General features: G+C 41.8%; 1 protein-coding gene across 2 annotated transcripts in view; it reads right to left on the bottom strand.

The window, feature by feature from the left end:
• Nucleotides 1–18229, bottom strand: part of MED12L (mediator complex subunit 12L) — a gene marked incomplete at its 3' end in the record, with an annotated part of 315066 nt that overhangs the window by 241216 nt on the left and 55621 nt on the right. For both annotated transcript variants that reach the window (XM_080823907.1, XM_080823908.1), the window contains exons 5-8: nt 8436–8605; nt 5891–6001; nt 4569–4838; nt 58–207 (exon numbers count right to left, since the gene is read on the bottom strand). In XM_080823907.1, coding sequence (XP_080680033.1) covers nt 58–207; nt 4569–4838; nt 5891–6001; nt 8436–8605 — 701 coding nt within the window. The remainder of the gene's footprint in view (nt 1–57; nt 208–4568; nt 4839–5890; nt 6002–8435; nt 8606–18229) is intronic.

Below are 18229 nucleotides of genomic sequence, written 5' to 3'. Positions count from 1 at the left end.
TGTGACGCCTCTCAAAAATGAAAAGCCCCGTCAAACTACCATTAACAGGAAGTCTACCTGCTGATTGAAAGCCGTGTTCCCACCAGGCATGGGGAGGCTGGAGGGGGCCACCTGCAGCAGATCCAGGGGCGAGCCTGGGTTCGCGCTCTTATTGTCGTTTGTGGAATAATTCCACACCAAGGCACTTGGGCAACAGAGAGTGACGGTCTGGAAATGAAGCAGGAAAACCCAGATATTTAACAGAATGACAAAAGTGCAACAGCTTAAAAGTAAAAATGATGCCTTGTCGTAATGATATTATAGTTTCCTACCACTGAGTTTAAAACATGGACCACTTACCCTATTCCCAAATTTTCAAGTCCTAAGATAAAACTATAATTATTCATTTTGAGGGATGCCTGGGTGGCTCAGTCTGTGTCTGACTTCAGCTCAGGTCATGATCTCAGCATCCGCAGATGGAGCCCGATGTTGGACTCTACACTCCACGGGGATTCAGTTTCTCCCTTTCCCTCTCCCCCTGCTTGTGTGCTCTCACTCACTCTCTGTGTCAAATAAATAAAATCTTTACAAACAAACAAAGAATTACTTTTTTTAAAAGATTTTATTTTTTATTTATTTGACAGAGAGAAAGAAAGAGAGAGAGAGTGCACACAACCAGGGGGAGAAGCAGAGGGAGAGGGAGAAGCAGGCTCCCCGCTGAGCAGGGAGCCTGACATGGGGCTTGATCCCAAGACCCCGGGACCATGACATGAGCCAAAGGCAGATGCTTAACCGACTGAGACACACAAGCATCCCCCAAAAAAAGAATTATTAATTTGAAATGCAGGAGTATAGCTACTGACTGAGAAATCAAGGAATATCATAACTCATAAACTAACATTCCAGCACCAAAAACCTAGGAAAGTTAATAAAAACACAGTAATCACCACTGAAAATTTGTCACTTAAAACAGTTAGTTCATTCAATTAGAAAAATGAGATGGAATTAAAACATGTCATTTCTAAGGTGATAAAACCTAAAAAGGAATTTTCCTTTAAATCTATGCAATAATCTCTGAGATAACGCAGTACGTAGCTTCATAGATGCTGGACAGGCAGGGACCCTGGACCAGTGGGTGGGAAATTTTCTATAAAAGCCAGACAGTAAACGCTTTAAGCTTTGTGGGTCACCTCTAATTTCTGTCACATATTCTTTTTGTTTGTTTTACAAACTCACTGAAAATATAAAATATTTTCATATACGAAAATATAAAATATATTCTTAGCTCCTGGGCTGGACTTGGCCTCCAGGTTGTGGTTTGTCTATCCCATCTCAGACCCCTGAAGACATTTTTCATTCAACCAGCTTGCGTGAAGCACTTTCTATGACCACCCGACCCGCAGGTCACAAAAAGCCCCTGGAGGGAGGCAGTGCCATCCTCCAACTGCACCAGAAGAACATGAGCCATGGGGGAGACGTGGTAACCAGCCAGACTGACTTTAGCCCAGGTGCCTGGAACCACTATGCTGTAGGAGCCTCCTGCCTCCTATACATAGACTAGAGATTATGGCTCCGGTGTACTTAAGCACTTACTCCGGATGGTACGGCGCCCTGGAAGCCCTCAGCCATCGCAACCTGAACCCTATGAGGTAATAAAGTAGGGCCTGTTGCCATCCCCCTCACACCCAGGAAACAGAGGCTCAAGGTTCAAGTTAGTCAGTGGCAGAGCAGAGGCTAAACTCATATCTGCAATGATTCTTTTTTTTTTTTTAAGTTTTTTTTTTTTTTTTAATTTCTTTGTCAGAGAGAGAGAGGAGCGAGAGTGAGCACAAGTAGACAGAGTGGCAGGCAGAGGCAGAGGGAGAAGCAGGCTCCCTGCTGAGCAAGGAGCCCGATGTGGGACTCGATCCCAGGACGCTGGGATCATGACCTGAGCCAAAGGCAGCTGCTTAACCAACTGAGCCACCCAGGCGTCATTCTGCAATGATTCTAAAAAAAAAAAAAAAAAAAAGGTCTTAGCTACCAAGCTGTGGGCCACTCAACAACAGACTCTGGACTTATTAGAGAGGGAATGCAGTATTTCTTCTTTTCTAAAATGCAAAATTAAACATTAAGAAAGCTAGATTCTAAGGTCTAGGGGGTGTCTTGGTGGGAAGCAGATGGCAGACATGAAGAACGTCAAGTCCCTGAGCCCCACCAATGCATCTGCCCCCACGGGCCCACATCCCCATCTCCCTCCTCCTGCGTGTGTGTTAGGGGGCGGGTGAGGAGTGTCTCCTGTCTCCTGTCCATGATGGCACTCTTCCCAGTGTTCTGAATTCCAAAGCCTCCAATATCCAAAGCACTGGTCTCTCAAACACCCTGCTTCTTCTATTCTCAGTCTCTCTACAAGATTACCTTTGTCTCAGAAAACAAACAAAATCTTTTAAAACTCTCCACTCACCTAGCAGCACTCTCTCTCTCTTCCCTTCACAGACATGTTTCTCAGAGAAGAGGTAGCATTATTTCTCCCCATTCTTCATCACTCCTCAACCCACCTTAATATGGCTTCTCATTGTGATCATCAGTGACCACAGTCTTCCCAAAGACAATCCAGCCATCTCTTACCAGACTTCCCCACACCACTGGGCACTGCCCATTACTAATTCCTTTTGGAAACTTTTTGCAGTACCTAGAGAAGCAGCTTAGCATGGCGGTGTAGACTCTGGATCTAGACTGCTAGGCGTGAATTCCAGCTTTGCCACTTGCTTGCTGTGTGACCGACACCATTTCATCACTAATGCTGCAGCAATAACACTGGTTCCAATCCCATAAGATGGTTCTGAGAACTGAATGACTTACTATAGGTTATAATTTACAACAGTGCTTACAACACAATACATGCTCTTACTAGGATTTTAACAGAATCATTAACAATCTTGGGGATGCCTGGGCGGCTCAGTCAGTTAAGTGGCTGCCTTTGGCTCGGGTCATGATTCCAGAGTCTTGGGATTAAGCCCCATGTTGAGCCCTCTGCTCAGTGCGGAGTCTGCTTCTCCCTCTCTTCTGCCCTTCCCCTATGTTCATGCTCACTTGCTCTCTCAAATAAATAAAATCTTAAAAAAAAAAAAAAGAACCCTAATAATCCTATTTTTATTCTCACTGTCCTTGTCTCTGTAACAATACTCTCCACTGTGTGTTCTCTCCAGTGCAGCCAGACTTTCATGGTTGCCTCCATGGACTTCCCATCTGCCACCTCTCAACCACTCAGGCCCCCCGGGATCCATAGCTCACCTCTCACTGCTAACTCTTTGGGAAATCTCACCCCCTCTGGGGATTTGGGTGAGCCTAGTGGTCCTGAGTGATTCAAACCCACACATATGGCCGGTGGTCTACCCAACTTCAGAATGAGATGTGTTAACAACCTCTTGAGTAGATCCATTTAGTGATGCAAAAGAATAAAATAATTCAACATAGTCCAAAAGTTAACTTACCTACCCTCTCTCAAACTGACTGCTTGGCCTCATCTCTCTTTCCCCTACCTCGCCATTCCCACAAATTCTCCCTCTACTGTGGCCAGAACAATCTAACTAAACCACACAACCAACCGTATCATTTCCCTGTCTAAAACCCTGCAACGGCATCGCAATCCTAAGACAAACAGGGAGTCTTCTATGCCTGATCCTCAACAGACTTTATGCTTTACGTTCCATTAATACCAACCTTCACGCACAATGATTAATAGACCTTCTGGCCCTTTTCTCACGTTGTTCCCTCTGCCAACTCTTTTTAGCACCTTTTATTTAAAAACAACAAAACAAAAACAACTCCTATTATAAGCACTAGTCAGGACCACTTCCTTCAGAAAGCCTCTCTGAATTCTAGGTTGAACTACAAGTTCTACTTCTCAACTCCCTTAGTCCCCTGTGCATCCTTCCATCAGCCTTGGCCAGAGGATACAGGAACTGTCCTTTCTACAAGCCTGTCCTCCCAACAAGACAGTCAACTCTACCAGAGTGGAGCACACGTCTTTATGGCCAGCCCTGCCCCACAGCCCCACAGTAAAGAGCAGGACACAGTAAGAGCCCAAGAAATGTGACCTGAACACTGACCTGGGAGCTCCTGCAGGACAGGGCTGGTCTCATTCCTGACAGTATCAGCCCTGTGGCCTACATGCTGCTGGATGTTCAAGTACCACACAAGCAGTGATGTCTGGCAGATAAACAGAGCCTGGTGAGTGACCCGGATTTTAAAGAACCAGAGAGGGATGGCAACCAGTTTTAAGAGGCAGGCTGCGAAAGCTATGGAACACTGCACGGAGGAACGGTCTTTTTAGAAGAAAAGTGATACAGTGGACTCATTCTCTGGGTTCCGGAAGGCTTTTATCACCGAACTGCTGCACAGTGTAATAAAGAACAACTACAGTAACTTTCTTCTACACAGAAGCAACAGATCTTCTGGAGAGAAATAAAAACATGAAATATCACTTTTGTCAGTTATTTGGGTGAGGAAGAAATCGGAGTGTGCCGTCAAAGTTGAAGGTACAATTCTCAACTCGGGCGTTTTCTATGCTGAATTGTAACATAAAATAGCAAGGGCCGGGGACTTACCTGCAGCATACAACTAAGTCCATAAACCAGGGGGCCATGCTGCGCACAGGACAGGAAGTCTGAGAAGGCCAGCTGCACAGGGCTCATGACAGGGCCGGGGGGGCCAGGGCTGGGGGCCCCGATGCTGGAGCTGTTTGGTCCTATCATCATGTGGGGCGAGTGGGCGGCAAGGAGGCTGGGGCTATCGCTCAGCAGCAAGGCAAGACGCCGGGCACAAAAGTAGGCAAGACGACGAGACAGGTAAGCCGACTGAACAAACTCGTCCGAATACTGAGAAGCACAAGGACACCAGGCTTCAGTCACGTCCGATGCTATTCAGTGAAACAACTACTTTAACATAGACTTTTTTCATTAAGAAAAAAAAAAGAAGAAGAAGAAAAAAACCCTTCAAAAGTACCGTAAAGACCAGTGCCATCCAATAGAAACAATGCAAGCCATGTACTTTAAGTTTCCTAATAGCCATCAGAAAAAAATAACAGGCAAAAATTAAAAGAGTAATGTCTTTTCTTTAGCCCATTATATCCAAAATGCTATCATTTCAGCAGGTAATCAACACAAAAAAAGATTTAATGAGATATTATGCACTTCTCTCCTAAACTAAATCTGAAATGTGGTGTGCATTTTATACTAAGAGCACATCTCATATTGCACCTGTCACATTTCAAAGGCTCAAAAGCCACATCTGGCTAGTGGCTACTCTCACGGACAGCACAGGCACAGACTGTCACAGGGAGGATACACAGGACACTAGCACAGTGTCGTCCCCAGGAGGGCACTAGGGAGAGGAAGAGAATCACTTTTCACTACACACTCCTGCATAGCACTTCAGCTATCAAGTCCATGTACTAGCATTCCAAGAAAACTTTTTTCTAAATACATTTTTTCCAAATAACCGAAATTATAATAGACCTTACAGCAATCATTAAAAAATAGGAAGTTCCCAGCCCCCGGGACTCAAAGACCATCAAAAGATACAGAAGACCCTCTAATCCTTAAAAAAGAGAGGATTTGTTTTCCCAAAAATCTGTGTGCATCAGGAAACGGTATTTAAAGAGCTGTCTGCTTAGCTCAGTGACAGGAGAAATCAGGGCTGGGGAGGGGTGGGGGGGAGAATATTTTAGAAGGACAGGTGCTTAAAATCTACGAACATGGCCAACATAAATGATTGCCTCTTGATCACTTCATGTGTGTAGCATCAAGACATCTTTCCCTTCCATTCCAAAAAGAATTTTTCCCTCTTCGACCTCTACATACTTAGTCATCCTTATCAGACTCCTTTCTTGCCCATTAAATCAACAGGCTCAGGATCACACATACTATACCTGCAGCATTAGTGGTAGCAAGAGTTTAAGAAGATCATCATCCATTGGTCTGATCTTTTCTAAAACATCCAAGATCCATGTCAAATATTCATGTTTCTCTAGCATTCCTTCCTTCAATGAACAAAGAAAAGTTACACTGATAACGTTAAAACAAAACCAAGTAACATTCAAAAAGAACACTATTACTCTTACGCTAAAGTGTAATTTTACTATTATTATTTTTGTTGTTATAGTAAAAATACGTCTCCTGGATCACAGTCCAAATTCTAAACAAAACAAAGACCCAGTGTGATTCTGTGTGGTCAGTTTGGGATGGCATATTTTTTTGTTGTTTGGGGGTTTTTTTGGTTGGGTTTTGGGGGGGGAGAGGCAGTCTGCTTCATTCTAAACTGAAAAAAATATTTAATTCTTATGAGAAAGGAAATTCAGAAGCTTTGAGACTCCCAGGGCATGTCAAGCACCTGGCTAGATTTCAGGGGAGTACGAACTTATACTCACAGGAGAAAACTTGTCCAATGGTGTTAATTATGAAGAACAAAAGCCCCCATCAGATGAAAATCCCATCAGATCTAATGCCCTCCTAATAACCCCTGCCTCTATCCTAAAATGAACTTCAGATACTATAACCTATGTATATTAAAATAGATTATATTAACCTATTTTATATAACCTTAAAAATCAATATAATGTCCTAATTAATCTTTAACAAAGAACTTAAAAATTATTAAAAAATAATGTATACATATTCCAACATAACTACCCTAAAAATCACAACTCACCTCAAATTTCCAAAATGCCCCACAGGGGTGGTCTAGCCCCTCTTGACAAAAACACCATTAACATTTCATCTATTACCCTCATATAAACATACACACATGCAAATAAATACACAATTCTTCTATGACAGTCTATGCACGTATGTATTTAATGTCATGTTCTAGTTTTGTATTATGATTCACATCATGAAAGAATCCTCAAAACAGAAACAAAAAGATATGTTTTCTGGGAAAGACACTTACCATTTTTACGGTCACTGTGGCAACAACCTTAGTAGTTAATATGAACTCCTACTTGATTCCTAGCAACATCTCCCTATCTATTTATTCCCAGGGCTCCACTATCATGATTATCAACAATTTGTGTGAAAACGCCCTGATAAATTATAGCTTCAGTATTTAAAAGGTGACTGTGACATCACACTGACATGGTATCCAGGTATCCACCTGCTGCTCATTTCTAATTTTTTTTTTCATTTCTAATTTTTAAAAAGCTTAAAATCAAAGAGTTAAAAGGTTAGTCACAGAAGAAGTACAATTTAAAATTTTAAGACCTGTGATGTGAACTTTTTAATAAAGAAGTGAATTAAATGGAATTTTGTACTTAAGAAGAAGAGATGGCAAATGCAAGTTTCAAAAAGAATAAATCTTCCTAAACATGACTTTCAATGGCTACGTCACATCCACCCTCGGGAGGCTTTTGTGTATTTACCCATACCTTTATTTCCGTACAATTTTTTCACTTTTCAGAATGTGGCCAATGAAAATATAATAAACTCTTAAATTCAAACATGAATGTCCCAATGAACTCGTCTCTCTAGGACCTAACTGCCTATTAAGGAGATACTGATTTCAGTGTTCCCCATACATAAAGTAATCGTGCCAAAAATATTCAGCATGCTGCGAGACAATCTTTTCAACAATGCAGACTACATCTTTAGCTCAGTAAAAGTCATAAAGGCTGAGGGAAGGTACCAAGGTAGTCCCCTGCTAAATGGAACTGGGATTTCTAAGAGTGGTTTTAACTGCCTTAAAACTAGCAATGCTACTTCCCAAAGAACCTGGCTTTTTCCTACACTGAACTCTTAGAAAGTCACTTACAACCTGGAAATTATAAAGTTCTAGGGGGAAAATTTGAAATCACACATCCTTTTTACCCCCTTCCTCTCTGATCAAGAGAGCAGGCAAAGAAAAGTCTCCACTAGTCAGACAACTTCCGCCCAATACACTTCTCCCTCCTTGCTAGGAACAAAGGCAAATAATAGCACAAGCGCCCTCTTCTGGTCAATATGATTTACATCGGCTTGTCCGAAGAGCATTCGGTCCTTGCTCCAGGCCCTCACTCATCCTCCCAACTGTATTTTAAACTGTCGCTGGGCCAAATTAAGATGACCCTTCTATGGAGAAACCAAGCCCTAGTGGAGATTGAGGAGCTAGGAAGCACCAACAAATATTTTTCTGAATTAAACGTATCCAGTTTTTGCAAAATAAAAGGTTTGGAAGGGATATTTAATAGAAAAATTGCCAAAAAATTAACAGCATTAAAAGAGCTAAGATCATTGCAAGCTGGAGATCAATATACAGAAGAGGCAGCTGTCAGCTGTCATCTCGAGGCAAAGGCGTTACCGTGACGACAACTCCAGGTGAGAAATATCAGACTACTTGCCGTGAACGTATTTGGTTCATATAAAGATACCACTTAAACTATAAGGAATCTGCTCTCTTCTTAAAAGCATACTTTACAGACTTGAGGTTCTTGAGAAGGTCACCTGGAACATGTGAAACGCCAGCTTTTCATTGTACTCCCACTGCTTCATGGCCTGCTCCACGTCCGGTGGCACGGGGACAGAACCATCCCCCGCACTGGAAGCCATGTGGTAGAAGTCAGAAATCTTGGCCAACTGCTCTCGAAGATATCTGGTAGATATTTGTGTCCACTCTGCATTTTAAAAAAAAAAAAAACAAAAAAAAAAAACCCACACATCTAAATTTCCATATATGATGAATATAAGAATTAATGTTTTCTCGCCCCTTTCTGATTAGCTTAAGGATGTACATATAAAACAAACATCTGTTACAAAGAAGCGGTTTTGGCATGTGCAAGCATTACACAAAAAAGCACACCCAGCCCAGTAAGGCAACGTGGACGGCCCTAGATACCCCGCAGGAATGTTGGCCAGCTCCTGGGTGGAGAAGGCAGCTCTCCCCGTGTGTCTCTCTCTTGAGTTTTGTGCATTTCATAATGCTCCATGTTATGCTAACAACAGCACAAGAAATTTCAAAGCCACAAGCAGGAAACAGAGGAGGTGAGCACCTCAAAAATTTCAATTCTACTCCAGAATAATTCAAAATCCTCCTCTCCAAGTCGGATTTCACACATGCCTCATTAAGATTTGTTCCATTCTGGACAGTCTGTAAGAGGACTGGCATTCACCATGGGCTGGCCCATGACAGCATCCTGACCTGCACTCCCCTTCCCCACACCTGCTAATAACACCAGCACGGCTGAGCCTCGTGGACAACCATCTGGACCTTCAATGATTCTACTCTCCTCAACCAACACAAGACACCTCAGAACTCAGTCAGAAAGCGTAGTGAGCAACAAAGGTAGGAGACTGGAAAGGAAATAGAAAAAGTACCATCACAAAAAAAAAAAAAAAAAAAAGAAGCACTGAAATTATTCAAAAATGTCTGCCAGAGGGGCACAAATTAAATCAGTGTGTTGCCTCTGGCAACCATGAGGGATGTGATGCCAACTTTAGCCCATTCTGTGGATAAAAATGTAATAATTGCATGCTCACAGCCAAATTTCCCCAAGGATTAGCGAAACAGCCTTTCAGAAGTAACCACCCTACTGAAACATTACCATACAATGCTATTTTCCCATTACCTTGGCAATTGCCTCTCCCGCCTTATTTTTAAAGGAACTTATTTTGACAAAAGTAAGAGCAAAAACCTAACATCTGTTGGCGATTCACAGCTTTGTTTTTATTTTTTAAGTACTGTTAAAAGTACTTGACAACAGTACCCAGAGAGAACTATTGTTAAGTCTCGGTCTAAACCACTTATTCTCACTGTGTCTTTTTTAAAATCAAAATTTAAATGCACATGTTAAACTCTAGCAATAAGTCAATGCAAAAAGATGAACAGATACTAGGTCAGCATTCTGTTCCTAATATAATATTGTTCTTCAGAAAGCACCACCAATAACAGATATTGTCATTAAAATTAATCTATCACCATTAAAAACATACCAGTAAATTATCAGTGTCATCATCTTCTGGTGCCCCCATTATGGACTAATAGTCCCATGACACTCGTTTAACAAAACAAAATGCCAACCATCAGATGGGACAAGTTTAGCTTAGCTATAATAAGCAAAAACAAAAATAACAAGGATCCAAATCCTAGCTTTTGTGTGCCAAGCCTTGCTATTAACTCACTCTCAGTATGGTACCATCCTCAATGCCCCCACAGAATATTCTAGCCTCAAGAGCTAAAAATAACCCACACATTCACACACCCCTACTTTGTCCAGGGTATATTTTCTTTTTAAGATTGTTTCTTAAAATATGGAAGAAATATATGTTCACCAGAGAAAATATACAATGCAGATATGAAAAGGAAAACATCTGTAATCTCCTCACTCGTAATTAACTATTTTAATATTTATCTTTCCAGGGTTTTTTTTCTTTTACATGTGCTGGAATGTTCATATAAACATATGCATTTCTTTTTTAAAAATATGCTGAATAGGACATTCCACAATCCGAATGCCTTTTGGGATTCAAATGGAATGCAAATGTAGCCGTCTTAGTAGTGGGTTTTAACTCTATTTAACTGACATTAAATTAGATCAATCAGGGAGATCCAGAGGTCTGGGACATAAGACAGTCTAGAGAGGATTAGTCTAAAAAGTCAGGATGCACACAAAATTTTTTATTAAAAATTAAAAACAGAAAATTGCAAAAAGCCACCAGTACTCTACCCCTTAAAATTATTGGTTATCATTGACACCTGCCCTCCTGCTTAGTTAGGACTGAGAGCGAAACCGAGTTGGGGGGGGGGGGGGGGTGGAGCAGCAGTGGAGGACAGGCAGTGGCTCTCAGCACCCCCGTGCAAAGAGGGACCCAGGAGAGCTTCTACCGACGGCCAGTATTGGCCTTCAGCCCCTCCCACCAGTTCCTGATTTAACTGGTCTGGAGTAAGGAGCCCAGTTTCAGGTGATGAAATGAAAATAGGAATGACTACAAATCACAGGGAAGATGATGGGGGCGAGGGGGCTATTCCAAGGTGGAAAGATGCAGACAGTGATCAAGGAGGCCACTCAGCAGGTGGTGCAGCTCTGAGGATACAGCCCATCATTTGGAGTTGGTTGATACAGAGAACTTCAGGGCCCCAAAGCCAGACGATCAGAAAGTTTATGCACATAAACATCACTGAGAGAGGGGCCAGGACTAAAAAGAATGACTGGTCCCTTTGTCAACATTCCCCCTAGCCTGCCAGAATCCTAGCCACTATTGCTTCTTTGTTAAGGCCTAAACCCCAAGACAGAAGGGGTTTCAGCCTTGTGCAGCTCTCCCTAGCACTGGCTAGCCCCAGGCACAGCAGCTAGGCCTGCACTACAGCACCGGGCGTGAGATGCCCACCGCTAGTGCATGGAAACCCCTACAGGTGAGAACAGAGACAGGCCATCTTACATTAAAGATGACCCTGCCAGGCCTGGAACACCTGCAGTATTAAAAAGAAACCTGGGAACCCAGTAGGTGAGGGACACCCACCCCCGGGGGCAAACACAAATCACGCCAGGTGCAACCGGGCTCACGGGAGACACGGGGAGAGAACGACACAGGGCGCATTCAGCAATTGTGGTAATGAACTGCAGAACAGCGCAGCCCCAGTGCAAATTCTCACTCTGCAACTCGGTTGTGTGATGTGAAAAATGGTGTCTGACTTCTGCTGAGTCTCAGTTTCCTCCTCTGCAAGAGGAATCAATCACACACACACACACACACGAGCTACTGTAAGGAGGAGTTACTTAGCATGATGCATGCAGAGCAGAAATTGATCGCATGTGGTAGCTATCATCACCGTTACTGGGATGGAAAGTTTTTTGAACGGAAGCTAAGGTTCGATCTTGGCTATCAGAGAACAGCAGCACCCATTGTCACTGATGTTAGATCCTGCCCCTGCTATAGTGAGCTGCCAATGCCTAACATAATGGTCTGGATAAGCATTTGTGAAATCAATCAACGTCAGCATCATGGTTCCAAAACCTTCAATGGATCTGCAATCCTTCATGAATTAAGGCCAAACTCTAGTTAGGACTTAAAATCATTTCAAATACTACCTACCATTATGTAGCTACAGTTGCTTTCTCTCGGACTCTCAGGTCTATAATGCTCTTCATCTATGATACCTTCTCTACGCACCTGTGTTCACGTGTGCAAATTTTTCTGGACCCAACTCAAATGTCAAATCGCATACATAGCCTTCGCTCTCTGGACACCAACCCACCACCTGAAGGGAATCTCTCTCTTTCATCCTCTCTTTCATCTCCATAAAACTATGCTTCACCTAGTCAATATCTAAGTACTGACTTGCGTCGGTACCCTACAAGGTGCTCCCAAAATAACCACTACATCAAGTCACCCCCCAATTATTCTGCCTTTCAAATCTTCCTACAAACATCTTAGCTTTCTAGTTTAAACTCATCACTGCATACCTAGCTTTCAAACACCACCTGGGAAATGCCAAATTCCCTCCCTGGTGTGCTGTCTTTCTTATAGCCAATGCAACCAGAAGCACCTGCTAGTCAGTGCCCTCCAAAGGCCCATGCAAATACTGAACTTCAATTCTCTTTAATAAACTTCCAGTAAACATGTATATGTGTCCTTTATTTTCCTGGCCAAATTCTTTCCTCTGATATCAAACCAAGTGGGAACTCACTCTGTAAAATAAATACAACAGAGATTGTTTAAAAACTTGCACCAGTCCAAGAGAGTTAAGGTGCACATTTTTAAGGTGATCCACTTGATGAAGAACTTTAGTCAAAAAGGACACTCTCCTTGAAGGAGAAACCTATACCCTAGAAAATTCTTCCTAGCTACACCACTATAATAAAAGTTCTTGCCTCTCCACTGGGGGAGCAGCCTGCTTCTCCGAACTGTAGGACGTAGAGGATTTCATCAGCCTGACTTTGGTACAGACTGAAAGGTCTGAGAAGGACAGAGGAGGTCTGAAAGGAGAGAAAAAACTTCAGTGCGTGCAAGACACAGCACATTCTACCTCTAAATATGCAGTAAGAATGACTAGAAGATTTTGCACATTTTTCTCACTTTTTTTTTTGTTAAAAATGCTTTTTTGATCAAAGGATGCCATCAATAAAGTGAAATGACAACATACAAATTGGGAGAAAATATTCGCAAATCATGTGTCTGATAAGAGACTTGGATCTGGAATATATAATGAACTATTACAACTTGATAATAAAAAAAATGATCAGAACAATGATCGAACAGACATTTCTCTAAGAAGATAAACAAATGGCCAATAAGCAGATGAAAAGATGCTCAACATCATCAGCCACCAGGAAAATGCAAACCAAAACCACAATGAGATACCACCCTGGCAGTTACAAGCAACAAGACAGACAGTAACAAGTAGAGCTGAGGATGTGTATGAATTAGAGTCTTCATGTATTGCTGGTGGGAATGTAAAATGATACAGACACTGTGGAAAACAGTTTAGCATTTCCCCAAAAAGTTAAACGTAAGGGTGCCCAGGTGGCTCAGTGGGTTAAGTATCTGCCTTCGGCTCAGGTCATGAGCTGAGTCCTGGGATGAAGCCCCACGTGGAGCCCCTCATCCAGATCTCTGCTTAGTGGGGAGTATGCTTCTCCCTCTCCCTATTTCCCTCCCCCTGCTCTCACTCATTCTCTCAAATAAATAAACAAAATCCTTAAAAAAGAAAAAAAAGTTAAACATAGAGTTACCATAAAATCCATGAATTCCACAACTAGCTATATTCCCAAAAGAAATGAAAGCACAGGTCCACACGAAGATTTATAAACCAGTGTTCATAGTAGCATGATTCACAATAGCCAAAAAGTGAAAGCCAATCCAAATGTCCATCAACTAGTGAAGGGATAAATATGTTATATGCAATCAAAGGAATACCATTTGGTCATGAGAAGGAATGAATGGAACTACTGACACATACTACCGCATAGATGAACCTTGAAAACATTATACTAACTGCAAGCAGGCAGCTTCAAAGACCACATATTTTATGATTTCATTTATATGAAATGTTGAGAACAGGCAAATCTAGATTTAGATTACCTAAAGTAGAGGGGAAGTTAGGGTAAATGGAGAGTGACTGCTAATGGGTACAGGATTTCTTTTAAGTGTGATAAAAATGTTCTCAAATGTGTCCATTGCAAGAATACACAATAAGAGGGGTGCCTGGGTGGCTCAGTAGGTTAAGTGTCTGCCTTAGGCTCAGGTCATGATCTCAGGGTCTTGAGATCCAGCCCTGTGAGGGTGGGGCTCCTTGTTCAGCAGGGAGCCTGCTTCTTCCTCTCCCTGTGCCTGCCTCTCCCCCTGCTTACATGCTCTCTGCCAAATAAATAAATTCTTTAAAAAAAAAAGAATACACAACAAGGAAAACACAATCTCTTCAATAAATGGTCTGGTAAAACTCGACAGCTATATACAAAAGGGTAAAATTGGAACACTTCAAACACCACACACAAAAATAAACTCAAAATGGATTAAAGACCTAAACATGAGACCTAAAACCATAAAACTCTTAGAAGAGAACACAGGCAGTAATTTCTTTGACATCGGCTGTAGCAACATTTTTTTTTAAGATAGGTTCCCTGAGGCAAGAGAAACAAAAGCAAAAATAAACTATTGGGCCTTCATCAAAATAAAAAGCTTTTGCACAGCAAAGGAAACAATCAATAAAACAGAAAGACAATCTACTGAATGGGAGAAGATACTTGCAAATGACATATCTGATAAAGGATTAGTATCCAAAATAAGTAAAGAACTTACACAACTCAACACCAAAAATACAAAATGATTAAAAAACGACAGAGACTACAAATAGACATTTCTCGAGAAGACACACAGATGGCCAACAGACACATGAAAAGATGCTCAACATCACTCATCATCAGGGAAATGCAAATCAAAACCACAATGAGATATCACCTCACACCTCTCAGAATGGCTAGAATCAAAAACACAAGAAACAAGTGTTGGCGAGGATATGGAGAGAAAAGAACCCTCCGGCACTATTGGTGGGAATGTAAATTGATGCAGCCACTCTAGCAAACAGTATGGAGGTTTCTCAAAAAATTAAAAAGAGAATTAAAATATGATCCAGTAATTCCACTACTGGGTATTTACCCAAAGAAGAGAAAAACACTAAGTTGAAAAGATATATGTACCCCTATGTGTATTGCAGCATTATTCACAATAGACAAATTATGGAAGTAACCCAAGTGTCCATCAAGAAATGTATGGATAGGGCGCCTGGGTGGCTCAGTGGTTTAAGCATTTGCCTTCGGCTCAGCAGGGAGCCTGCTTCCTCTCCCTCTGCCTGCCTCTCTGCCTATTTGTGATCTCTCTGACAAATAAAAATTTTTTTTAAAAAAAGGAAAGATGAATGATTAAAGATGTTGCATAAATATATACAATGGGATATTATGCGGCTATAAAGATGGATGTGATCTTGTCATGTGCAACACGGATGGGCTTAAGAGGGTATTACAGTATAGAGAAGTAAAACTGAGAAAGACAAATACCCTATGATTTCGTACATGTGTGAAATCTTAACAAACAAATGAATCAACAAACAAAAAGCAGAATCAGACCTATAAGTGCAGAGAACAAAATGATGGCTGCCAGAGGGAAGGGCTGGGAGGATGGGCAAAATGGGAGAAAGGGAGTGGGTGGTGAGGGCTTCCAGTTATGGAATGAGTAAGTCATGGGAATAAAAAGTACAGCATAGGGAATACAGTCAATGATATTATTATAGCAACACAGAGTGACAGATGGTAGGTACACTTGTAAACATAAGGTATACAGACGTTGAATCACTGTGTTGTACAGCTGAAACATTACACTGTATGTCAACTACACTCAAAAATTTTTAAGACTTTAAGTAATCTCTACACCCAACATGGGGCTCGAACTTAACAACCCCAAGATCAAGTCTCATGCTCCAACGACTGAGCCAGCCAAACAACCCCAAATAGAAATTTAATAAAAATTTTAAAATAAAATGGGGCCATGGTTTCACAACTCTGTGAACACACTAAAAAACCACTAAAATATGCACTTTAAATGACTTGTAAAGTATATTAATATCTCAATACAGTTGTTATATAATTTTTTAAATGTTTACTTGAAATACTGTACTATCAGTAAGAAATCATCTGCATTTCATGAAGTAAAAGAATATCCCACGCTGACAGAAAGTAATCCACTGCAAGAGGATATGATGTTGAGGGGGTGGGGGCAGGGAGGAGGAAAAGTGGTGGAAATAAGTGTGCCCATGAATTAATGGTTAAACCTGGGTGAACAGTAATAGGGACTTTATTCTTCTGCATATGTTTGAAATTTCCATAATAATAGGCTTTAAAAAGTTAATCAGTTGTAGCCTTATAAAATGATTCACAGAAAACCTGAAATTCCCTATTCAGCCCCTATTCACTTGGGGAATGAAAGGGGGAAATCAGCATGCTGATTGGCAGACTGGATAAAGGACAGTCCAAATGAAAACCGCTGTCTCAGTGCGACATGAGACCGACGGAGTCAGCCCACTGGCTGGAATGTTGTGTTCTGCTGAATGGTCAGTTGATGAAATCAGGCCCTTTGGCTGGAGAGCAGAAAAATTGGGGGGCTGGGAGGGAATGGGGGGTTGCAGGGGGAGGGGAGACAGCAGAAATGCTGTGGTAATAAAGTATGACATTTTTTTCATGCTTTAAAAAAGTTTTCCTCTAACACAAAATTACCTGTAGAATACTGGTGTTTCGTGGCAAATACCCAATACCTGTTTTTGTCTGGATGAGTGATTTTACTATGCTATTTTTAACAGGATATTTCTCTCCAGTTTTATTTACTGAGCGATGATACTAAGTACTGCTTAACTTTAAGAACAAGGTGAGTAGTCAAGATAGAATAAAACCATTTAGCAACAAATATTAAATGCCTACCAGGGGCCAGAAGCTCCCTTGCGGTCTCAGACCACAAAAGGCGAAGAAAAAGTAGCCCCTACCTGGGGCAATTCATCCTAGAGTCAGGTAGACACACAGGGACACAGATTGACAGCACTAAGGTTAAGCACTCCAACACACCACAGGGCACAGGAGACTGTAGCCAAGTCTTGAGGGACGGAAAAAGGAGTTCCACAGACACGAATAGCAGTGTGCAACGTACCAGGTAATGGGGGCGCCAGAAAGGCAGAGGGAGAAAGGACCAGTAGGGCTAGGTGGGTGGCCCAGGCCTGAGGTCCTCAAGTGCTAGTGCATGAAATGACCACCAGAGGGCGCTGGTCAAACACACAGTTAAAGCTCGGGACTCCAGAGATTTCAACCCCAGAAGTCTGGAACGGGGTCCAGAAATCTGCATTGATAACCAGCAGCCCAGATGACTCTGACCCTCTCAGTGACAAACTATGGAGTTTGATCGGTCATCGCAAATGATGAAAAGCCACTGAAGGATTTTTAGCAATGGAATGATAAGACCAGATATGTAAATTAAGACCCTCTCACCACATCATGCTCTCTGCCCGGTGGGGAGCCTGCTTTCTCCTTTCTCTCTGCCTGCCTCTCTGCCTACTTGTGATCTCTGTCTGTCAAATAAATAAATAAAATCTTAAAAAAAAAAAAAAAGGAGCAGAATCAAACATAGCAAGATGTTTAAATATGGTACAGCTGGGTGATGGGTATGTATTTGTTCACCATTTTTTATGTTTGAAATATTGCACAAGGGGGAAAAAGTACCAAAAAAAAAAAAAAAAAAGACCCTCTCAGATAGCTGTAAGGGAGACAGATTAAAAGAGGACTATAAAGCCCAGTGGGGAGATGAGCAAAGATGGAACAAAGAAGACACAGGTAAAATGGCAACCAGCCTGATACAGAAGAGGACAGACAGGGGCAAGGCAGCCCCCGGATTTCTCAGTGGGGTAGTTGAGCCGATCCTGGTGCCATCAACTAAAATGTGGAAGTGGGAGACTGGGCAGGGGAAGGGGCGGAGTTCAGTCTGTTTTTATGAACTTTTTAATTAAACTTTGTACAGTTTTAACAAATATTACACAAAGATCCAACATATCCTTTACCTACCTTCCCCAGATGCTAACATCTTGAAAAACTATTATAATATCACAACTAGGATATTGGCATTGACACAATCCATTGATCTTACTGGGGTTTCTGGGTTCAACACTTGAATTTGAGGTGTCAGAAAGGTGTCATGGGAAAACACGTCCAGGGGGCAGGTGGATACACAGGTATGGGAGCTGTTATCTTAAGCGGTTTCAATGCCTTAAA

This window comes from Martes martes (assembly GCF_963455335.1).
Source record: "Martes martes genome assembly, chromosome: 1".
NCBI lineage: Eukaryota > Metazoa > Chordata > Mammalia > Carnivora > Mustelidae > Martes > Martes martes.
Note: the sequence above shows the minus strand (reverse complement) of the source record. Positions and strands in the feature narration are given on the sequence as shown.